The 24,034-nt window shown below is 50.1% G+C and overlaps 2 protein-coding genes across 2 annotated transcripts in view; one reads left to right on the forward strand and one right to left on the reverse strand.

The window, feature by feature from the left end:
• Nucleotides 1-14,680, reverse strand: part of Efhd1 (EF-hand domain family member D1) — a 46,524-nt gene extending 31,844 nt beyond the window's left edge. The window contains exon 1 of the mRNA XM_057761706.1: nucleotides 14,264-14,680. Within this exon, the coding sequence (XP_057617689.1) occupies nucleotides 14,264-14,568 (305 nt within the window). The 5' untranslated portion in view covers nucleotides 14,569-14,680. The remainder of the gene's footprint in view (nucleotides 1-14,263) is intronic.
• Nucleotides 6,615-6,959, forward strand: LOC130869497 (40S ribosomal protein S26-like). Its single transcript, XM_057761707.1, has one exon. The coding sequence runs from the start codon at nucleotides 6,615-6,617 to the stop codon at nucleotides 6,957-6,959; it is 345 nt and encodes a 114-aa protein (XP_057617690.1).
• Nucleotides 14,681-24,034: the final 9,354 nt, after the last annotated feature.

The raw sequence follows: 24,034 nt of genomic DNA on the forward strand, positions 1-24,034 counted from the left end.
CGTCTGGCTCGGAAAACCTCTCCTCTGGGTACCAACACAGGATAGATTTTTGGAGGGCACCACCCAGCTGGTGAGTGTATGGTAGCCTTAGCCAAGGATGGAAGAGTTGGGGAGGTGGACCAGCATGTGGACTAGCACAAGGCAAGTTTGAACTCCCAATTAACCTGCTCTTTCTTACACAGCCAGTGCCTAGGGACCTCAGGGAAAATTCTCTTCCTTTTCTGGTAAAAGATGAACATTTTTTTGAAGGCTGTAGAACACCAGTTGTGGTGTCTTGAAAGAAAACGGCCCCCAATGAGAGTGGCACTACCAGGAGCTGTGGCCTTATTGGAGGAAGTTGTGTCACCATGGAGGTGGCTTTAAGGTCTCTTTTGCTCAAGCTTCCCTCAGGGTGACAGTCAATTGACTTCCTCCTGCCTTCCGGTCAAGATGTAGCAGTCTCAGCTCCAGCACCATGCCTGCCTGCACGCTGCCATGTTCTCCATCATGATGACACTGGGCTGAACCTCTGAAAATATAAGCGAGCCATCCTCAGTTCAATGCTTTCTTTACAAGAGTTGCCATGGTCATGGTGTCTCTTCACAGCAATAAGAAACCTTAACTAAGACAGAAGTTGGTACCAGGAGTGGGGTATTGCTGTGATGGGCTGACCATGTGTTTGGAGGAATTTGGACTTTGGTATTTGGGTTTGGAAAGTGTTATAATGCTTTAAGCACTGCTTAATGGACCATACTAGTGGGAGCATGGAAGACAGTGCTGCTAAGAGTTATTTGAACTATGGGGGGCGCTCATTCAAGAGGTTTCAGAAGAGAATTTTAGTATGTTGCCTAGAGATTGTTCTTTTTTATATTTATTTATTTATTTATTTATTTATTATGTATACAATATTCTGTCTGTGTGTATGCCTGCAGGCCAGAAGAAGGCACCAGACCCCATTACAGATGGTTGTGAGCTACCATGTGGTTGCTGGGAATTGAACTCAGGACCTTTGGAAGAGCAGGCAATGCTCTTAACCTCTGAGCCATCTCCCCAGCCCTAGAGATTGTTCTTGTGATATTTGGTGAAGTAGCTGCCTTTTGCCTTTGTCCTAAGAGTCTGCCTGAGGCTAAAGCAAAGAATTCTGGATTCATTTCATTGGCAGAAGAAATTTCAAAACAATCTAGTATAGACTCTGTTGTATGGATATTAATGGTAAACTCTAATGAAGACATATAACGAAAAGGAGCAAGCTAAGCAAGGAAACACATTTGAGGAGGAAAAGGGTACCAGAAAGTGGAATGGAGCTAAATCTTCTGTTCAAGGAGATAAAAAGATTAAGAAATGGAATAAGGGGAGTGGTGACCTCAGGGCAAGACCCCACAGCTGTTTCCAAGTTGGGGGGGGGAAGGAACTGAAGAAAAGCTTAGAGTCAGGTGTGGTGGGGCACACCTTCAGTTCCCGCACTGGGAAGGCAGAGGCTGGTGATCTGAGTTTGAGGCCATCTTGGTGTACAGAGCAAGTCTCAGGACAACCAAGCTTAGGCAGGGAGAATCAGGAAGTTGGTGAAGATGTAACTGAATGAGGGGACCATGTTCCAGCCCCAGTAAACAGCAGAACTTGGCAGCTTCGGCCATATGGTTCTGGTTCTGAGTCAAGAGTAGAAGAAAGGGGTTTTGGAATCCTCCTCTAGGTCAAGGAGCTGAGGTCAGGCATGCGTCAGTGGTGTTCTGAAAGGAGGACTGGAAAGGCCCTTGCATGAAGTTGTGAAGTCATAGCCTGGACTACTTTGAAGACCCCAAGATGTTGGAGATGCCAGAGCCATGGGATACCTGCCAAAGAAAGCTGCTAACAGGGAGTGGAACCAGTCCAAGAGAAAGAAGTTAACAAAGTGTGGGGAGCCTTATGTGTGAATTCTCCCACTGATGCCAGGTATATTATGTGGAAACAAGGTTTGGTGGCCTCCAAGGCCACCCTAAAGGGGCATGATAATGACCAAACAAGTTAACCACACGAACTGCCTCTCATAAAATGCCAAGAACCTGCCAAGGAGGTGCCTAGGGAACAGCCCTGGTACGCCAACAATGCAAATGTGACCGGGGACAATTCAGCCTCAATGGGCTCCTCTGGAGGAAGGCACAGGCTCCTGGAATCACCAGATCAAAGCCCAGGTACTTCATGGGCTTGTTTCTCTGGTCATCCAAACCCTACTTTTCTCCAGATGTTGCCAACATTCCCAGGAGAGGGGCTGGAAGCAAGACTCAGCAGTTAAGAGCTCTTCCTTCTCTTCCAAAGGACCTGAGTTTGGTTTTCAGGACCCACATCAAATGTTTCATCAACTCCAGCCCCAAATACCCTGCCTCCCTCTCCTGGACTCAGAGGGTACTTGCCCTCACGTGTAAACCCTGCCCCCCCCCCAACATACACACATAATTAAAAATAACAAAAGTCTTTTAAAAAGGATTGCAGGCAAATAAGTTCTCAGCTGCAAACAGTACACAGAAAAGAACTCACCTGGTTAAGGATCAACTATTACTACGTGATCCCAGGGTGCTTTTCAAAAGGGGTCTGGGTTTTGCTGGGTCTGAGTTGGCACAGGCAGGCTGGCCTGTGATTTGGGACAAGGAACAGAGTGAGAAAATTTGGAGGTGGTTCATTCAGAAAGGAGAGGGAAGTGAGCAGATAGAGAAGGCACAGGCTCTGGTGGCCTGTGGGATGCCAGTCTGGAGCAGGCCTAGACAGTGTGTGTGTGAGAGGGAACGGGGGAAGTCCCGGGATTATTTTTCTCTTTTGGTTGGTTACCAGTGGTTGAGCTCAGGGCCTCTCATGATAAACAATACTCCATCACTGAGCTACATCTCGAGCTGGTCTTGACCTCAATTTGCAGCCCAAGTGGACTTTGAACTTGAGAGTTTTTTCCACCTCAGAAGAGCTGGGCTCACAGGCCTGTCTGTCCACCACACTTGGAGGGGGTCTTCCAACCAAGTTGGCCAAAGGAGCATGCCATGCTGCAGCCTTGAAAAGTTCTGAGGGGCTGGGCCCCAGGATAGAGGTGCCCTTGGAACCAGTCCTGCTGGGGACTATGGGGACAATGCCCCCAAACAGTAGAGGCTTTCCATGATCCATTAGGGCTGGTCAGGCAGCACCCACCCCTGCTGATTCCCAGGTCAGGAAATTCAGGAAGTAAAGGGTCTGGGGGAGGTACTAAGAGAAGCCTAGCCCTGCAGCCAGCTTGGGGCGGGGGCTTGAAGACAGCCAAAGGCCACGTCCCGGCTTTAGTGTGAGGACTGACTTATGACTCCAATATGCAGAGAGTACACACAGGCTGTCACCCTTCTGTCCTCAGCTATCCATCTCTGCCTCCACTCTTCCCCCACCAACAAGACTCCTTCCTGTGCCCTCCTCTAGGCTGGCACCACCTTAAACCCAGCAGCCTTCAGTGTCTAGAGCACCCGGCTAGAAGCAGTGACCTAATTAGGGCCCCAACTGTACACTCTGTGGTCACGCGATCTTGGGCACAACCTGAGAAGTGGTCATTTACCTTTTTCCACATCTCACTTACAGGCTTGTGCCTGAGCAGGTCAGTGGCTCTGCTCCAGGGAGTTGCAAGGCCCTACGACAGGCCTGAGTCACTGCCTGGCAGTGTACAGGGCCTTCACGCAACTGCAGCTTGACTGAGCCCAGAATCGCTGTAGGAGGTCCATGCCCCCGAGATGGCCAGCAAGACCACAGAGAAATGTCGGTCACCCTCAACTGTAAAGAATCCTTGAGTTGGTAGAGTGCTTAGTCATCATGCCATCCCTGTGGCGCTAGGGGCTGACAGCATGGTGGCATACATCTATAATATCCCAACGCCTCCACTTGGAGGTAGAGACAGGAGTATCAGAAATTCAAAGTCACCCTTGGCTACATGCCAAGTCTGAAGCCAGCCTGAAATGAATGAAATCCTGCCTTTGACTTTTTTTTTTTCTTTTAAAACATCTGGCTCTAGGCAGGGTGTGGTGGCGCATACCTTTAATCTCAGCTCTGGGGAGTCAGAGGCAGGAGGCTCTCTGAGTTCGAGGCCAGCCTGGTCTACAGAGTGAGTTCTAGGACAGCCAGGGTTACAGAGAGAAATCCTGCGTCAAAACACACACACACACACACACACACACACGGTTGATTTCCCAGGGGGAGGAGGAGACCACACAAGAGACAGTAACTGAGAAACATAAGCGTCACCTGCTGGAAACTGACTGGAGGGCGTGGCAGAGACAGGCTGGAAGGACCAGTGAGAGAAGGGAGAGGTGGACCTTAAGGGGCAGCAATGAGGAGTCTAGCTTTTTTTCAGGAATGTTCTATGCTGCCTCTAATCCACAAGGGCTTCTGAAAAAGGGATGAGTAATGAGGTCTGAGCTCAGGCAAGGTCCCTATGGCTACAACGTCTATGATAGATGGACAAGGCCCAGTGTGACATGAGTGGGGTGTCCAGTGGGACCTGGAGTCCAGGCAGGCTGCAGAGGCAAGAAGTGCAGTGATCCGTGTCAAGGGTGGCTGAGATCTAGAGCCTGGGGCTTGGGGTAGAAGGGGCATTAATGAAGAAGACTCTTGACACAGAAGAACAGAGTTCCCGGGCCGGTCGTCTGGCTGCTCTGTGACTCCACTGCCTTGCTGTACCGTCAGCATGCTGCTGGCCCCCAATGCAGAGCACAGAAAGGCAGGATCGAGCTCCCGTGTGTGCGTGGCTAAAACTGAGTCTGTATACAGTAGGCACTCTGTGTGACTCCGAGCACAGAACACCGCTGCGGGGAGGGGGGCACTACTCAGTTTCACTGGCTACCCTGCACAGGGGCGTCTGACACTTAGGGAGGGGCAGAGAAAGTCACTGCCAAGACCAAACTGGGCAGGATCCAGGGCCAGCTTCTCCAAGGCCATGACTGAACTCAGCAGGTCCCCATGGCCAAAGAACTAGGGCTGTCAGCAGTGAGCTATTTTTGGCAAGAGCTCTCCCAAAGCACAATGGGTATTCAGTAAGTACTGCGGCAGGGAGGAGGGAAGGGAGAGACGAGAGGGGGTTTGGGGAGGTTCTCTGGGTGTTTTACCACCAGGAAGGGGTGGAAGGACCAGCACACAACGGCCTGTAATTCCTAAACATTATTCCTCTGCTTCCTGCAATCCTAGTCCAAGCTGGCAGTAGGCCGAGGGTGGGTCTGTGACCTACCACTGGCCTTGGAGAGGGAGACTAGACAGTCACCACACCCACCAGCAATGAGGGTCACTAGGTTGGAATCAGACCCTAGCACAGCTATGAGGAGCCCCCTGCCCCTCCATTGGGTTTCCACCCAGCCCCTACCCTGTCCCAAAGGTCCTGCTTAGCCTAGGAAGGAGGTCTGCTGTGATCAGCAAACCAGGCCTAGCTCTGAGCCAAAGAACTGGTCTTCATTCAGAAGCGGAGGGATGCCAGGCTGAAACAAACAAACAAGGAGGCGAGAGAGTGCCTCGGCAGGAGGAGCACCTGCTATGACCTGAACTGAAGACCTGAATTCGATCCCGGGGCCCACATAAAAGTGAAAGGAGGAAACAGACTCCGCAGAGTTGTCTTCCGACCTCTACGCACGCGCATCGCACATACAACAATGATGCTCTGTTTAATGAATAAATCAAATAGGCCAGAGCTGAGTGTAGCTCAGTGGGAAAACACATGCCTAGCATGCATGCGGCTCTGGGCTCTATCCCCAGCACCGTCAAAACAAGATACCGACCGACCGACAGATACACACACATACAACTGCCTACACAAGCCAGGCGGCGGTGGTGCACGCCTTTAATCCCAGCACTTGGGAGGCAGAGGCAGGCGGATCTCTGTGAGTTCGAGGCCAGCCTGGTCTACAAGAGCTACCAGGACAGGCACCAAAAACTACAGAGAAACCCTGTCTCGAAAATCCAAAAAAACAAACAAACAAAAAAAACCAAAAAGACAACTGCCTACACAAAAGCCTCTAAGTCAAGGGTTAGGAACCTTAGCAACAAAACTACAGGCCACTACTAAAGGGACAAGGCCCATGAATGCAAGTTGATGCCACACATGCCTGATTTTCAGAGGGGAGGAAATCAGAGGCATGACCCCCAAGACACACTTGGTAGAGAACACAAAGGAGGCTGGGGGGTAAAGGATGGGAGCAATGGTAAGCAGTTCTCAACAACAGAAGGCAGGCAGGAGGGGATGAGCATAACCAGCTGGGCCCTTCGGACTCAGAGGGTGCACTGGATGATTACCTGAGAGAAGATTGGGAAGACAGTGGACATAACATCCCACACAGCAGCCCAAACCATAGGCAAGAAGAAAACAATGGGGATAGATGTGGATTTCAGAGACAGAGATGTGTGTCCCAGGAGAAAGGACTCCATGATAGGATTCTCCATGCCCCACTGTTGGCCTCCATGCCTGCCACCCAAAACCCCACAGGTAAATAAAAACACAGGTAAGGGCCAGGCAGTGGTGGTCTCTAATCCTAGCACCCAGGAGGCAGAGGCAGGAGGATCTCTGTGAGTTTGAGGCCAGCCTGGTCTACAGAGTGAGTTCCAGGACAGCAAGGGCTACACAGAGAAAAACCTCTCTCAAAAAAACAAAATAAGCTCTTTCGGGACTTGGCTCCAAGATGACCAAAAAAAAAAGGAGAAACAACGGTCATGCCAAAAAGGGCCATGGCCATGTGCAGCCAATTTGCTGCACTAACTGTGCCCGGTGCATGCCCAAGGACAAGGCCATTGAGAAGTTCGTCATCCGGAACATCGTAGAGGCCACTGCCATCAGGGACATATCCGAAGCAAGTGTCTTTGACGCTTATGTGCTCCCCAAACGTTATGTGCATTACCGTGTGAGCTGTGCTAGTCATAGCAAGGTGGTCAGGAAACGATCTCGAGAAGCTCGGAAGGACCGAACACCCCCACCACGATTTAGGCCTGCTGGTCCTGCACCACAACCTCCACCAAAGTCCATGTAAAGAGGTGGCTTCATAGGGACAGAAGAAAACACCTTGGAAAAATAAAATAGGACTTATACTTAAATAAACAAACAAACAAACAAACAGAAACACACACACACACATACACACACGGGGCTGGAGAGTTGGTTTAGCGGTTAAAGCACAGGCTGCTCTTCCAGAGAATCCGGGTTCAATTCCCAGCACCCACATGGCAGCTCATTGCTGCCTGTGACTCCAGTTTCAGGGGATCTGATATCTTCACATAGACATACGTGCAGGCAATACACACATGCACATGAAATAAAAATAAATTAATTAAAAAAAGAAACACACATACATAAAAAACAGGTAGGCATACAAGAATCGTGGTGCATTATCTCACAAGAGACCCAGAGAGACACAGTTGGGGGTCACTTCTCTTTCCTCACTAACAGAACCCCCATCGAAGGCCATAAGGGTAGCTAGCTACAGCTTGGCAAAACCCATTATAATATCGCCTTTGCCTGGCTGGTCACTGGCCTGGATAGACCCAGGGTTCAGCACTAGCCTTTGAAATGACAAGGGGCTGCAGAGGGGACACAGCAGTGACCGTGTCCAGCTATTTTTTCCCTATCACAGGAATCTTTTAGGCTTAAAAACCATTTTCATGACTCTGTTTTAAGGTAGCATCCTTCAACTTCCCATACGATGTGATGCAGAGGAGACTCAGAGAGAGAGTGAGGTGGGAATCAAGGGGCTGGGAGGAGAGGAACATTCATGCATCTTTCTGCTAGAGGCCAAGACTCTCAGAGGACCAGCCCGGAGTTACTTCCCAGGGATTTGGGCCAGTCCTGGGTTCTCTTGCCTCTCCCTCAAGTCAAGATGGTTAACTATACAAACCCAGTGCAGGTGAGAACACTTCAAACCCAAGGGGTGTCACTACTGGCGAGGGCTACCTACGGTCCAGGGGTCAGAAAAGCCCTTAGCTTCTATTTGTTTTTCTCCATTCTACTCTGCCTATCGTGTGTGTGTGTGTGTGTGTGTGTCTGTGTGTGTGTCTGTGTGTGTTTGTGTGTGCTTGCACTGGGGATGGAACCCAGAGCCTCAAGCGTGCTGACAGTGAACATTCTACCAGTGAGCCATGCCTTGGCTCCCATCTGCCCTATGGCAAGAACCAATTCACACTGAAGCTTAAGAAGTCGAAATGTGGGCACCTCCCTCCATCTGCCTTAAGAGGATACACTTCACTTGTATGCAAAATTCTCAGGCAGTCTAGAAGAGTTGAGAGTGTGGCTCCATGGTCAGAGGGTATGCTTGACACGCACAAGCCTTGAGTTCTAGCCCCAGAACCAAAACTAAGAGAGAAAGAAAATCCAATCCCCCACACTCCACACTCCTTTCTTCCTCCTCCTAGGCAGACTAAGGAGGGAGGAAAAGTGGAGAGGGGGAGGGAAGCCCACGCTTTCAGTAGTCGGTGGTGTCTTGGCAATGGGGAATGTGGTCTTGGCAGGGCATCTTGACATCAGCATTTCAGATTCGTAATAAAATAGCAACGTTCCTATCCTTCCCGCCCTCTCTTTGGGGAGTTGAAACACAAGCTCTCACCACTGTGCTGAAGAGGCACCACAGCTGCGCGGGAAGCTGCTGCGCTTGGGTCCTGCCTGCGAGTGGCTGTCCCGTGTTCTCTCCCTTCGCCAGGGGCCTCTTCCTGCCTGACCTCGACGGCACAGCCAGCTGCGATCGCATTTCAGCCATGTACACACATTATAGGGTCAGTTTCTTCTGGGCCCTTCTCACCCTTCCTTTAAAACCAGGCCACTATTCCGGCTCCAGCTATCCAGTGACACACTTACACGCTTGGAAACAGAGAGGCAATAGCTCTGGCCAGGCTGCCGACGCCTCTGGCTCCCCACACTCATTAGAAAGTTGTCTTTCTTCTCCAGCACCCCATTTAGAACTCAGGACACTTGACACCTACTCCAAGAACCCAGCAAGCTCCCCAGCTGGGAACCCCCCCCCCCCCCCGCTTCGAAAGCTTTGAAAAATATAAGGAACCCCTACGCCAAGCCACTTAAAAGAGGAAAATCAAATATAAAAAACCAAAGGATATTTTTCCTGTGTCTGGGTGAATCTCTTCAGCCTTGCCTCCTGACAATGAGTGGGTGCGCTTTGCATGCATTGGTCTAATCAGGTTACACCCTGCAAGGGGCCCAAGGAGAGAGGGCGACATCAGAATGCGCATCTAGAAACTACTAAAAAGTGAAATTCTGCCAAGCCCGACTGAAGCCAGAGCGCTCTCCGCACAGATGCGGCTGGGCTCCACTGGATCGCTTTTCCACAAGAGACTGGCTTTGAGAAGGCTAGTCCACGGGGAGGGGGCTGATTCCCACCTTCCTGAATCTCAGATCCACAGCGTTCTGAGGACTGCATGGCTTGTCTCACTCACTTTCCTTTGTTAATAGAATCCTCTTTCCCCCACATCATGTCCATCCAGAACCTTACAGTGTGAAGCCCTGTGAAGACGGACAGACAGACAGACCACACACACACACACAGAGAGAGAGAGAGAGAGAGAGAGAGAGAGAGAGAGAGAGAGCGCACAAATGACAGGAACAGAGAAAGACACAGACACACAAAGAGAGACAGAGAAAGACATACAGAGATAGGAGGCAGTAAGATTCTGCCTGCCTGGAGCTGGCAGAGCAGGCAGGGTATGGCCAACACCCACCTGCACTGCAGACTTTCAGCTCCCAGAGAATAAAGTGTACCTGTCTTTAGCCACCCAGAATATGGAACTGAGTACTGAGTTCTGGAAGCTTCAGGGAAGTGGGACACTGAGCCAGAGATCTGCCTACTACCCCAGAAGGACCAGACCACCACAACACAGCTCAAAGAGCAGGCTGTCTCTGGGTGTGGTGCTGCGAACCTGTGGTCCACTTAGTGAGACCCTGCCACTAATGACGAGAAGAGGAAGGACAAACCACCAAGCAAAAGCCCCTGAGAGTCAGTCACCTTCAAGTTGGGGAAGCGTGTCTCGTTAAACAAAAGCAGTGCAAATTTCAATGGGGACAAAATGGCAACCATGTAATCATCTAAAACTCTGTGAGTAAAGTCAGCAGTGTTAGCTCATTTCCATAATCCCAGCACTTAGCCTGAGGCAGGAGGGTTGCTTTCAATTCAAGGCTAGCCTGGGATACAGTGAGACACTACCAAAAGCCAAAATAATAATAATAATAATAATAATAATAATAATAATAGAAAGTCAGTAGCTGAAACCAACCCAGGAAGTGTTTCCAAAAAGCATCCATCAGTGAACTACTCCCCACACACCACAGGACAGCCCCAGCTGGCAGAAGGGGACCCCAAACACTAAGAGCACTCAAGCTGGCTGCCCAGAGGAACTCTCCTGGAGAGCAGAGATAAGGCCAGGTTTGAACCGCAGAAGTCCTGCTTGCAGTCATGTCCTTGCGACCTCCCAGAGTGGTTGGTCAGCCAGGAGGGAGAGGTAGAAAGCCGTCCAATAGAAGATGTGTTTGCTTGTTTGTTTAGCACAATGTTTGGGGGCAGAGAGGGGTGGTAAGGGGAACCTGAACTTGCCCCAGATGACCAGACTCTCAGGGTCAGGAAAACAGAGTTGATTCGAATGCACTGATCTCTAGGAGTCTGGGTTGCAGGAGCCCCAGGCCTTCTGCAGGGTTCCTTGTCTGACCCAGAGCTAACAGTCAGCACAGCACACTATGACCAAAGTGTGGGGCTTAGAGGGCGCGTGGGTGTTCAGGAGGACCTGGGCAGTTTTATATTTTCTTTAAAAAGTCATGCAGAAGGACCAGGGTGTGGTTTAGTTGGTGAAGTGCTCGCCTGGCATACACAAAGCCCTGGGTTTGATCCCCAGTACTGCATGAATGGATAGGGTGATACAAGTCTGTAGTTCCGACACTTGAGAGCTAGAGGCAGGAGGATCAGAACTTCAAAGTTCAACTTGGCTACATGGTGAGTTCAGGGCTAGCCTAAGATATATGAAATCCTGTCTCTGAGAAAAGAAAATAATAATACAGAGCCCACAAGCACACATATCTAATCTCAACACTCGGAAAGCTGAGGCAGGAGCAATGCTGTAAGTTCCAGGGTAGCCTGGTTATACAGTAAAAACCCTTCTCAATAAATAAAATTAAGTCATGCAGGATGGTAGGCAGAGGAAAAGGAACACTAACGAACCTATGGGACAGGTGATAGGGCCAGGCCAGAGCAGATCTACAAATCACCAAGCCCCAGGGGCTTGGAAAGGACTCAGGGCCCCCCCCCCCCGCCCTTGCCTGGGTAAGGTCGGCAGAACACAGACACACACCTGTATGTGTGTACAAACACCAGTTGATGGAATGTACCAAGGACCAAGAGCCAGCTGGCCACCCTGAGGCAGCTCGAGGTGGAAGAAAGCAGTTGACAAGGAGGGAGGGCAGCTGGGCAGATCTGACCACAGGCACCTCTGAACCGTTCAGAAAATGTCTTCACTCACTGCTGGTTTGGGCTTCACGTCTCCCTGGGAAGAGCAGGTCAGATAAGAGCTAAACCCAGAGTTTATTAGGAGAGTCTAGACAGCGAATCTCCCAGCCTGGGGGAACCTGACTGTCGGGGAGAAAGGATGGCTTTCCTGCTGCCTCAGGCATAGAAGACTCAGCAGAAGCACCTGTGGGAAAACAGTCTCAGTTGGGGACAGTGACTTCTATTACTGAGTCTCATGAATATTTAGAAGGTCTGAACTCAACAACCCGTTAGACGTGGGGAGCCTGAGGTAGGCAGAGCTGAGGGGAAGGCATGAGGCTCAGTTCTAGCCAATGAGAGCAAAGAATTCACCCAGAGCACAGCACCTGGTTAAGAGCCAATAATAAACAATAGTAAAGTCTCTCTCTCTCCTCTCTCTCTCTCTCTCTCTCTCTCTCTCTCTCTCTCTCTCTCACACACACACACACACACACACACACACACTTAAGAAGGGCACAAAAAGGCTGCTGTGACTACTCTTTCTCACAGATTTTTCTAGAGCAGCTGTGGCCATACTTCTGCCAATGGAAGGAGCCACCTGGGAATAATGACAGAAAAGAAAAAATAAGGTGGTGGTAGGGGGAGGGGTGACTTTAGAAAACAAGAAATGTGCTGAACTTGTAAGCAAGTAACCTCAACAACCAGAAGCCTGGACTACAAAGTGAGGCCCTCTGGAGGGGGTGGGGGGAGATCACCTAGCCAGTCTCATAAGGCTGACTTGGGCAATATAAGACCCTAACTCATAATCCAAGAAAGAGAGAGAGAGAGGGGGTGGGGAAGAAAAGACCAATGAAACATGACCCGAGTGTCCCCAATCCAGCCACACCTGAAGCTTGTCCTGGCTTTGCTGTAGGAGCCGGATAACTCCCCTTAGTTCATGCTAAATTTTATTGCAAGTAACTAAAGGTCTGACCTATAATTCAGGTGGTCGGCAGAAATACCCTGCACTGTTGCGCTGTTGGTTCTGCTGGAACACCAGTTCACACACTGCCCTCCCTTAGCTGGATGGTGGGCCAGTGCCTGGTGTTTGCCAGCGCTAACATTGCCGGCCCCAGAGACCTCCCGACTGGATGGACTTGACTCTTTTTAGGCCGTCGACTAAACCAACTTATCCTTCCAAAGAGCGGTTTCCCAGTAAAAACAAATGAAACCCTCGGAGAGGAAGAGACCACAGAGGGAGGTGAAGTGAACCTGCCAGGACTGGAGGGATGGCCACGCTGGTGAGCATCCAGGCTAGAGCAGTCCTTCCCAAGCAATGTGAAACCCAAAGTAAATCACTGGGGTCTCTTGTCAAGATACTGTGTGTCCCCGGGCTTCACCACCTACACCTACGCTCGAGTCTCATTCTTTATAGTTCTAACTCCACCTTCCTGGGTTGCCCAAACTGAACCCAGAAAACGGTGGCTGGGAGCCAGGGACTGAGATATCGAGGTGTCAGAGGCGAGTATTGCAGGTGCGGGCTCTGCAGACCTCCGGCGGGCGCGAGGCGGTGCTCGCCACAGTGCCTTTAAATAGAGCCTCCTTGTGGAAGGCAAACACATTCCAAGAGCTCTTAAAGACGCCCAAGCATGACCTGGCCAGCGGCCTTCGCTCCCCCAGCCATTTTTTCTCGGTCTCAACCCAATTCTGGAAATCATATTAATAGCTTGGTGAGGCATTTTCGGTGTACAGACTACTTTGTGGCCTTAAAAGGCAAAGGCGGGGCCGGCGAGATGGCTCAGCCGGTAAAGACACTTGCTACCAGCTCTGACCACCTGTATGGTGGAGGGGGAGAACAAGTTGTCCTCTGACCTCCCGAGTGTGCCATGGTACTTCCTCACGCATACACACTCACAGTAAATAAATAAATGTGCCCGGCGGTGGTGGCGCAGGCCTTTAATCCCAGCGACTGGAAGACAGAGGCAGGCAAACCCTGCCTCAAAAATAATAAATAAATAAATAAATGGGATTTTTTTTTTTTTTTTTTGAGACAAGGTGTCACTATGCAGCCTTTGCTTCCCAAATCCAAATGTTGGGAAAGAAAACAAACCTAAATACGACGGGGGGTTGGGGCAGGCAAGGGTCTTTACTGCTTCCCTCTTCAGGTAGGGAAATGAGGCCAGAGAAGAGACCTCTCAAATGACAGTACACCCATTGGGTCTCTGTATTCTCTCCTCTTCTGACGGGTGATCCGGACGCCAGCAGCCACCATCCTAGTGACCGGTAGCAGGAACCAGATCTGAGCCAGCGGCATCTGCAACCCAACCAGCTGGAAGGGATAACCGACTAGGCGACTCCCTCAGGTGGCTCCCGATCTCTTCCCGAGTGGAAATCAACCAAGTTCCGAGCCTTGGGTTCATCCCTCAGACCCGGTGCGCAAGACAAGAATTAACTTTCACCTTTGTTTTAAAAGATAATAGGCCAATCCAGCTAATTTCTCCCTGAGGGATAAAGTTAAGGCTGGCAGGTGAGGTGCGCCCCGGGCTTGCTTCCTAGAAGTTGCTCAGAGCAAATCTCTGGACCTGTGGGGTGTGGGGGGTGGGGGGAGTGAGTGGAGGAAGCAGGGGATTCCAGAGAGTGGACTTTAGTGGGAACTTCTGAGCTCTGCCTGAGAAAGAGAGCTCCTCTCAGATCCCTAGCCTGGCTAAGTCCCTAATGGCGCGCAACCGACTCCTGTGCGCACGAACTGGCTGTACTGGACCAGATGCTCAGTGCACCTCTTGGACCCGTGTGTCTCCTCCCCGCACCGTTCCACTCGCGGCGTGTCTACCCCTCGCCCTGTCCCAGGCCTCCCGTTCCTCGGGGGGCGCAAAGCCAGCGCTCACGTTTTAAACATGCTCTCCAGATCCTTGAGGAGGCGACGGCTGAACTCCGGGAACTCGGTGTAGGGGTTGAAGACCTTGCTGCGGCGGGACCTCACTCTGCCCTGGTGGATATCGAGCCTGCGGCTCAGCTTGGCGCTCAGCTCAGAATCCGCGTTGGCCATGGGTGCCGGGACAGGCAGTTCGGGCTCCTGGTTCCCTGCTGGGGCAGCGCAGGGTGTAGCCTGGGGGGCGCCCTGATCGGTCTCTGTCAACGCCTCTAGTCTCAACCGGCGCTGCAGCTTGCGAGCCAGCTCCTCGCTGGACATGGTGACGGGTGGTGGTGGTGGAGCTGGGTCGCGCGATCCGGCACTTCTACGCCGACGGCTGCGGGCTGCGCGATCTTTGCCCACTCGTGGCTTTGTGACGCTCGGTGGTGTGGCTCGGGACCGGCGGTTGGGTAGAACCGCGGATGGGCGGGGCGGGCAGGGCGGAGCTGCGGCTTTAAGGCGGCGCGGGAGCAGCAGGGTTGCCTGTTTGATAGGGGACAAGCGGGTGTCTGTGCGTCCTAGGGGTCGCGTCTGCCTAATCCTCCCTGAGGCTGGGGACTGGAGGCTGACCCGTCCCTCAGTCCAGGCATGGACCCTAAAATCAACGGATCTTGCCTCCAGAATCCACCCTCGGGGAACTGAGGGACCTCGTGGTCCCCAGGGGACCGGTAGCAAAGACTAGGGAGTTAAATTTGGCAACCGATCAGGCAGTTACATTCCCTTCCAGAAGCGTCCCAACCAGGGAGCTCGTGGTCTGGGCGGCGGGAGAACTGGGCGCGCCTGATGACACCTCTGTGCCCCACGTGGGTAGGGGGCAGTTATCACGCTGAGGCCCTGGAGGAGGAGCTGCCCCAGGCAGTGCAGGGCCGCTTCTCAGGTAGCACTGAAATGTTTCCACAACTAATTAAAAATACTAAACAAATTGAGAAGGAAAAAAATCCCACCCCCCACCCCCGATTCCTGGGAAGTGAGACCAATGCAGCAAGTATCTTGGTTTTGTGGCTTTGAAAAACAAAACAAAAAAAAAAATTTTTTTTTTTTAAATGTGAGGGCCACCACTGCGGAGGAAAGAAAAGGCTTGAAAATAAATAAGGCAACTTTTAAAACAAGAGATCGAAGTAAAAACAAGCAAGCAGAGCCGTCATTTTCCCTAAGGAAGAATGGTGAGGGTTGGGGTTACGTCAGCCAAGCATGGAGAAACAGCTTGTAAACACGGTAGAGGTTGCACTGGGGACCAGCTCTTCTCTGACCCTAGTGTTCTGATGACTGGGATGTGTCTGCGATGAGCCCAGCGCGCCTCAGAAAGGGATGAACGACTGGTAGCATGCACATCTTCTGGACCTGGAGGAGGGGGCAGTTGTTCAGAGCCTACATCTGCTCTAATGAAATTGTACTTCGATCAGCTGGGTGTGGGGGGTACACGCCTATAACCCCAGCACTCAGGAGGCTCAGACAAGAGAATTCCAGGGCCAGAAGCCAGCCTGGGGTTCATAGCAAGACCCTCTGTTTCAAAACAAAGCAAAAAATTTTACTGGAGGGAGGTATGGCTCAATGGCAGAGTCCCAGTGTTTAACGTGAAGGAGGGCCAGAGTTCAATCTTTAAGCTCACAAACACAAAGTAAAATATGTGTTTTTTTTTTTAATTCCATTCAAGAAAATAAGTCGGGGCTGGAGAGATGGCTCAGAGGTTAAGAGCACTGGCTGCTCTTCCAGAGGTCCTGAGTTCGATTCCCGGCAACCACATGGTGGCTCCCAACCATCTGTACTGAAATCTGGTGCCCTTCTCTGGTGTGCGGGAATACATTGAGGCAGAATGTTGTATACATAATAAATAAATCTTTAAAAAAAAAGAAAATAAGTCATTAAAATAAATGTACTTTTCCTGGGCATGGCTACTCATGCCTGTGATTCCAGCACTTGGAAGGTTGAGGCAGGAGGATCATAGCATACTATGCTATACTTACACAGTTAAGACCTTCTGCCTCAAAAACCAAACCAAATCAAAATAAAAGTTATTGGGGTTACCATGAGAGGTGCAGCTCAGTAGCAGACCTTTATACTTGGCATGAAAGAGAACCTGGGTGTGTGTGTGTGTGTGTGTGTTTAAAATGCTATTGGGGGTCCAGCACAATGGGCCTAGTAGGTAAAGGTTTGTCATGTGCTAAAACTTTTCCTGGGGAGACAAAACATACTTGTCTACTCACCCCAGATAGGGAATCCGCTACCAACCAAATACCTCCAAAGTCCAACTTAGTAAACCAAGGTTTTTTGGGCTTACTTACAGGGATATGGGCGAGGGGTTAATTTTAGGAGCAGAAGTGACTCAAAGACAACTGCATCACCAAGGCCCAACCCACCATGAGTGACAGCTCACAAAACCTGGGAAACAGAAGGGCATCCAATAGCCTGCAGGCAGCTCAGCAGATTGGAGAGAGTCCTCCCCTCAGGGCAGCTCAGCTGGTCTCAGACTCCTCTTGGCAGCTTGGCTCCTAGGAGAGTCTTCTTTGCAGCTTGGCTCTGTTTACTCTGGCAGGGAATGGCCTAGTGAATCCAGTCCATTTCAGGGAGTTCCTGAAGCTCTTTTGTTGTTGTTAACTCCCCGCTCAAGGAACTCCCATGCAAAATGGGGTGCTTGCTGCGAAGCCTGAGAACCTGATTCCATCTCTAGGACTCACCTTGGACTCCACAAAGTTGTCCTCTGAGCCTCCCACATGTCCACCACCGCAAGCACACCTCATCTGGAGACAAGGTCTCACTGTGTAGTTCTGATTGTCCTATAACTCACTACATAGACCAGGCTGGCTTCAAACTCACAGAAGGCTGTCTGCCTCTCCCTCCTGAGTACTGGGATCAAAGTGTGAACACCATGACCAAAAAGCTACTAGGCAAGGCTAGAAAGACAGTTCCATGGTTAAGAGCACTAGCTGCTCTTCCCGAGGTCTCTGGTCCGGTTCCCAGCACTTATACTGAGGGGTTCATACCCACCTATAACTCCAGTTCCAGGGGATCCATCACCCTCTTCTGGCTTTTGTGGGCAGCTATACATACATGCACACACACACATGCAGACACACACTCATACTCATAGATAAAAATGAATCTAAAGAAAGAGAACTGGAAACGTAATGTTGACCATGAAGAAATATAGGGAGTGTTGATGTTTTTTGCTTAGAACAGTTGGAAGCATCTTGATTGTATGTATCACCCATGAACTCGTTTATTTTGCTAATAGTCTTCTGGAGTGGCTGAGAAATTTCTCCATTTCATAGGGGAAAGAAATCAAATAATTGTGTTTCTTATTTGCTTGTTTCTTTTTCTTTCTCTTTTGTATTTATTTATTTATTTATTTATTTATTTATTTATTTATTTATATTTTTGTTTTTCGAGACAGGGTTTCTCTGTGGCTTTGGAGCCTGTCCTGGAACTAGCTCTTGTAGACCAGGCTGGTCTCGAACTCACAGAGATTCACCTGCCTCTGCCTCCCAAGTGCTGGGATTAAAGGCGTGCGCCACCACCGCCCGGCTTCTCTTTTGTTTTTAGGCAAGGTCTCATGGAGCCCAGGTTAGTCTCAACCTTCTATGTAGCCAAGGATAGCCTTAAACTCCTCATCTTCCTACCTCCACCTCAAGAGCACTGGCCTGCACCATGTAAAGCTGTTTAGACCCCAGGCTTCTGATCTAATTCCATTGCTGTAACAAACCATCCTCAAACTCGGGGGCCTTAAACAACATTTATTCTGCTCACACATCTACACTTTGGGCAGAGCTCTGTGGAGAAACCTCTTCCCGAATCTACTTCACAACATATACCGTACACTAAGAGAGAAGATGGAGCCGGAGCAGTGGCTGCTCTTGCAGAGGATCGCAGTTGAGTGTCCAGCACCCTCATGGTGTAACTCCAGTTCCAGGGAATCTGACACCTTCTGGTCTCTTTAGGTACCCCTACACACACACACACACACACACACACACACACACACACACACACACACACACACACTGGAAGTTACAGTCATGCATACTCTTAAATAATAAAAATAAGTTACAATAAATAAACAAAGGGTCCAGGGAGCATTCTCTGGCACCTTCGAGGTAACATTTAAGTAGTGAGCAGCCGGAAGTGAGGGGGCCTAACTGAACTGCGGGCTTACAGCACCAGTCAGTTGGAGGTGGTTGGCATCAAATTCCCCCCTCGCTGCCAGCACACTGTTCCTCACACTTGCATCCTGTCACTGCCCGCTAGCCAAACTTGCACCTGTGATGTTCCTGGCACAGTTCCTGAGGTCCAGAGTTGGCACAGCAGCAGCGGAATCCTCTGGAAACTCCACATTCAAATGTGGAGACAAAAGTTTGGGGGTCCTGATGCCCCAGGCTTCTCAGGCCAGGTCGGCAGGTTCCAACTCCCAGAGATGCAACCCTCTTGGGATCTCTAGGCTCTCGTCACCCTCAGAGCCTAGGGACCGAGGGGACCACAAGGACATACCAAGGACACAGCCTAGGGCAGACCTAGACTACCTGGGTGATATCAGGTAGTGATATTTGGTTTTTCGAGACAGGGTTTCTCTGTAGCTTTGGTGCCTGTCCTGGAACTATGTAGACCAGGCTGGTCTCGAACTCACAGAGATCCGCCTGCCTCTACCTCCCAAGTGCTGGGATTAAAGGCGTGCGCCACCACCGCCCGGCTTTTTTTTTTTTTTTTCCGAGACAAGATTTCTCTGTGTAGCTTTGGAGCCTGTCCTGGCACCACTCGCCCAGTAGACCAGGTTGACCCTGAACTCACAGAGATCTAGCGGCCTCTACTTCCAGAGTGCACCACCTCTGTGACTTACAAAACCAAGAGACTCTAGCATGCTACTAAAAGAAAAACATGGGAAAATATTATTTTGTGGCATGATCTTGCTGTGTGGCATAGACTGGCCTCAAACCTGACTCTGTCTCCCAGGTGTGGAGATTACAGATGTGGACCACCACAGCTGGTGTCTTAGGTTTCTACTGCTGTGATGAAGATACCACTACCAAAAGCAACTTGGGGAGGAAAGGGTTTATTTAGTTTATATGTCTGACCACAGTCCATCACTGAGGGAAACCAAAGTAGGCACTGAATTAAGGCAGGAACCTGGAGGCAGGAAGTGAATCAGAGGCCATGGAGGGGTGCTGCTACTGGCCCGCTCCCCAAGGACACCTGCTCACCAATGGCACCACCCCAGAAAAATGGGCTCTCCATGACAATCATTAATCAAGAAAATGCCTTACAGACTTCCAAATGGGCAATCTGTTAGAAGCATTTTCTCAATTGAGGTTGCTCTTCCCAGGTAACTCAAGCCTGTGTCAAGTTCACAAGAAAGTAACCAGGACAGTTGGTAAACAATGCCCTTTCTTGTACCTCACCTGATCCAGCCCTTCCCACACCCTGGGCGTGACTGCAGGAGGGTCCCACGGCACTGCCACTTCGCAGAACCCTTCTCCCCCAGTCCTCAACCCTGCTAATCAAGTCTGTATTCCCGTGCCTGGGGTGGCTCAGTTCTCCCGACCTTCATTCCTCCTCTGAACCAGGCTTTCCCAGGTGACCTCTGCCCACCTGCATACAACACTGATGGTCAGGCCATCCAAAAGAAAGAAAGGGCATGGTTTTTTGTTTTGTTTTTAATTTATTTTACTTTACATTTTTTTTGAAACAGTATCTCATATAGCCCAGACTGACCCTTGAACTTACTGTATAGCTAAAGCTGGCCTTGAACTCTTGCTGTTTGCCTTCACTTTCTTTTTTTTATTTTTTATCTTTTTAAAGATTTATTTAAAGACTTATTGCCGGGCGGTGATGGCACACGCCTTTAATCCCAGCACTTGGGAGGCAGAGGCAGGCAGATCTCTGGGAGTTCGAGGCCAGCCTGGTCTACAAGAGCTAGTTCCAGGACAGGCACCAAAAGCTACAGAGAAGCCGGGCGGTGGTGGCGCACGTCTTTAATCCCAGTACTCAGGAGGCAGAGGCAGGCGGATCTCTGTGAGTTCGAGACCAGCCTGGTCTACAAGAGCTAGTTCCAGGACAGGCTCCAAAACCACAGAAAAACCCTGTCTCGAAAAACCAAAAAAACAAACAAAAAAAAAAAAAAAAAAAAAAAACCTACAGAGAAACCCTGTCTCGAAAAATCAAAAAAAAAAAAAGATTTATTTATTATGTACACAGTGTTCTGCCTGCATGTACATCTGCATGTACATCTGCATGTACATAGAAAGGGCACCAGATCCCATTATAGATGGTTGTGAGCCACAGTGGGAATTGAACTCAGGACTTCTGGAAGGGCAGCCAGTGCTCTTAACCTCTGAGCCATCACTCCAGCCCCTTCCTTCATTTTCTAAATGCTTGGATGGCAGATGTGTTCCATGATGCTCTGCAAAGTATTTGAAACTTTCTAGTAGTCAACTTAAACAAAAGGAGGTCTGAATGTGGTCAGTAGCTAAGTGCTTGCTTAGTATACACAGGGCCCTGAGCAGACCTCCAAGATCTCCAGCAACTCCCTCCCTCCCTCCCTCTCACACACACATACAAAAAGATGAAAGTGATTTTAATATATTTTATTTAACCCAATATGTGCCAATAGTATCATCCCAACACGTGATCAATATTAACAATATTAATAAGCTGTTTTATATCACCTTACTTCCACACTAAGACTTTGAAATGTGGACTACAAGCTGTAAATCAGTTCTGTGGGGGCTGGAGAGGGGACACAGCCAGAAAGAGCACAGGCTACTCTTCCAGGGGACCAAGTCAGGTGGCTCACAACTGCCTGTCACTCCCCTCCAGGGGAATCTCTGCCCTCTGAGAGCAGCTGTGCAGGATACCCTCACACAGACACACATACACACATAATTTATAAATAAAAATAACTTTTTAAAAAAAATGTCTCAGTGGTAGAGATGGAGGTTCTGGGTTTGAGCCCCAGTATCAAGTTGGGGGTGGGGGTTAGAGTGTATTTTACAATTAAGGCTATTTCAGTTGACACTAGCCATTTCCCAGGGCTCAGTAGCCTTGTGGGACAGGTGGCAGGCTTGTGAAGGGCATCTGGGAGCTACTCCCATGTTCCCTCAGCCAGCTCTCACTGGGAATGTGTTAGTGCTGCCCAGGTTTCTGCTCTGCGTCCTCCGGACCCCGCCACTCCACCCAAGTCTACCCAGTGTTCTGTGGATGCTAGACCTGAGTCAAAAACAAAAAATCGGGTGGCGTTGTTGCTCCAAACACTCTGTACCATTGAAGTCTGGGGCCCTGGCTGCAGGAAGCTCATAAGAATGGGTGGGGCTGCCTCTCCCTTCAGAGCGGACTAGTCCGAAGTTGAAAGGTTTGTGTGGTGCTAGGCACATGCCTAATTTCTTTTATAGGTTTGGGGATACCACACTTCATTTAATCCCCTAAATTCTCTGCCAGTTTTTACATAAAGCACAAACTGGACTCCTTTGTTTAGTCCTAACAATACGAAGGCCTTAGCAGGGTGTGGTCATTTATGCCTGTAATTCCAAAATTTAGGCTGGTGAAGGAGGAGTCCCACAAGTTCAAGGTTATTGTAGGATTCATAGTGGGTTCCGGCCTAGGCTTCCGAGTGAGACTTTGCCTCAAAAATAAATAGTAAGGACTATCGCTCAGTGGTAGAACATTAGTCTAAGATGTGCAAAAGCCCATGTAGTGCAAACAAAAAACAGCACAACAAAACCAACTAGTGTGGCCCGCCTGCAATCTCTCTGGGCCTCTACCCATCCTCTCTAGCCTAGCTCCTCCCTTTAGAAACAGAACAAGGACTTCTCCCTCATGGCCACATGAGAAAGAGGGGCCTGCTATAAATTCAGCTCTTGTCAGTTTGTGGCCCTGTGCCCTTGAATAAGTGCTTGAACTCTCTGAACTCCAGTTTGCTCCTCTGCCCAACAGAGATCATACCGCGGCCTTTGAGGGTGGAGTGCGACGAACAGCACTCTGCAGATGTCCGCTACAGAACTCACTGCTGTGGACGACCACAGGGGCTTGCAGGGGGGTGAGCGGACAATCGGCTCCAGCCTCAGGGCTCTCTGCGTTCTGCTATAGGCACAGAACCAAGCTGGAGGTGGGGAGTGTCTTAGGACACAGAAGAGGAGCCAGCTCAGCCCTTGGGCTTTCGAAAGCCGGAAGCAGGGAGGGTGGTTTGGAGACACCAGGCAATCTCGGCACCTGTTGGGCTTTGAAAACCTTTGGTCTTTGTAGTGTCTATACTCACTCCAAAGTTGCCGTGCAGCTCCACTCTTGCTTCCTTCCACGCCTCTCTGAGTTGGGTCTCACTTTTCTTTTCTTCCAGTTTTTCCTACCCTGGCTGTTGTCGAACTCACTGTGTAGACCAGGTTGGTCTTGAACTCACAGAGATCCTCCTGCCTCTGCCTCCCGAGTGCTGGACTTATAGCCATGCACCATGTCTGGCCACCCAGTCATTCCTAAATTCTCTTTGGTGGACTAGTATGGTGTTGAAGCGTGCGTTAACACATCCATCCATCCCCCCCCCCCCCCCCCCGCATAGAGTCTAGTTTATCACATAATCAAGAAAAACAGCCGAGCCGGGCGGTGATGGCGCACGCCTTTAATCCCAGCACTCAGGAGGCAGAGGCAGGCAGATCTCTGTGAGTTCGAGACCAGCCTGGTCTACAAGAGCTAATTCCAGGACAGGCTCCAAAACCACAGAGAAACCCTGTCTCGAAAAAGCAAAAAAAAAAAAAAAAAAACCTCCTATGCATCCTGAGTGCTGGGGTGAGGATCTGAGTCACAGTCTACCTGGCTTTCTTACCTCATTAAGGTCAGCATCAAACAATGCTGGAGGTCTAGGGGTGGAGCTCAATTGACAGAGTGCTTGCCTAGCAAGCACAAACCCCAGGGTTTATATATTCTCCAGTGACATATAAACCGGGAGGATCGGGAGTTCAAGATCATCCTAGGGCCGGGCGGTGGTGGCGCACGCCTTTAATCCCAGCACTTGGGAGGCAGAGGCAGGCGGATCTCTGTGAGTTCGAGACCAGCCTGGTCTACAAGAGCTAGTTCCAGGACAGGCTCCAAAACCACAGAGAAACCCTGTCTCGAAAAACCAAAAAAAAAAAAAAAAAAAAAAAAAAAAAGATCATCCTAGGAAACACAACAAGTTCAAGCCTACAAGAGAGCCTCTCAAAATACAACAAACAAAAACCCATCAACCCTCTTAAATCGGTGACTTGAAAGATTGCCCTTAAAGACCAAATTAGCAGCCCCCCACCGTGGGAAACAGCAGGTGATACCTCGGAGAAGGTGGGTCCGCCAGAGAGACTACATGCCCTCGAAGGGGACGTGGGATCCAAGCTCCTTATTCTCTCTTTGCTTCCTGGCTGTTATGAGCATTCCTGCCATGGTTTGCTGCAGACCCCAAGACAATGGGGCCAACTCACCCTGCCTGCAACCACAGATGATTGTTTCATTGAACGATGACTAACATACACATGTATTCAGTAACAGCCCCTCCCCTCTGTGTGTGTGTGTAGCTTCAGGGATGCTAGGCAAGCCCTTCACCAGTGAGCTAACCTCCAGCTCCTTCCTGGCCCTCTTTTCTTTTTTCTTTTTCTTCTTTCCTACCTTTTTTTCCTTCTTAAACAGAACCTCCCAAGTGCAGGGATCGCAGATATGTGCCACTTCAACTGACCTTTCTCTCCCGTCCTTTCCTTTCTCTTAGGTGACGCACAGTTCACTGGAATTTGCTGTGTTCAAAGCA

This window comes from Chionomys nivalis, chromosome 2, assembly GCF_950005125.1.
Source record: "Chionomys nivalis chromosome 2, mChiNiv1.1, whole genome shotgun sequence".
Taxonomy (NCBI): domain Eukaryota; kingdom Metazoa; phylum Chordata; class Mammalia; order Rodentia; family Cricetidae; genus Chionomys; species Chionomys nivalis.

What these genes read in the sequence shown, in the direction of transcription:
- LOC130869497 (XM_057761707.1), top strand. Translation starts at nt 6,615, where the DNA reads ATGACCAAAAAAAAAAGGAGAAACAACGGTCATGCCAAAAAGGGCCAT.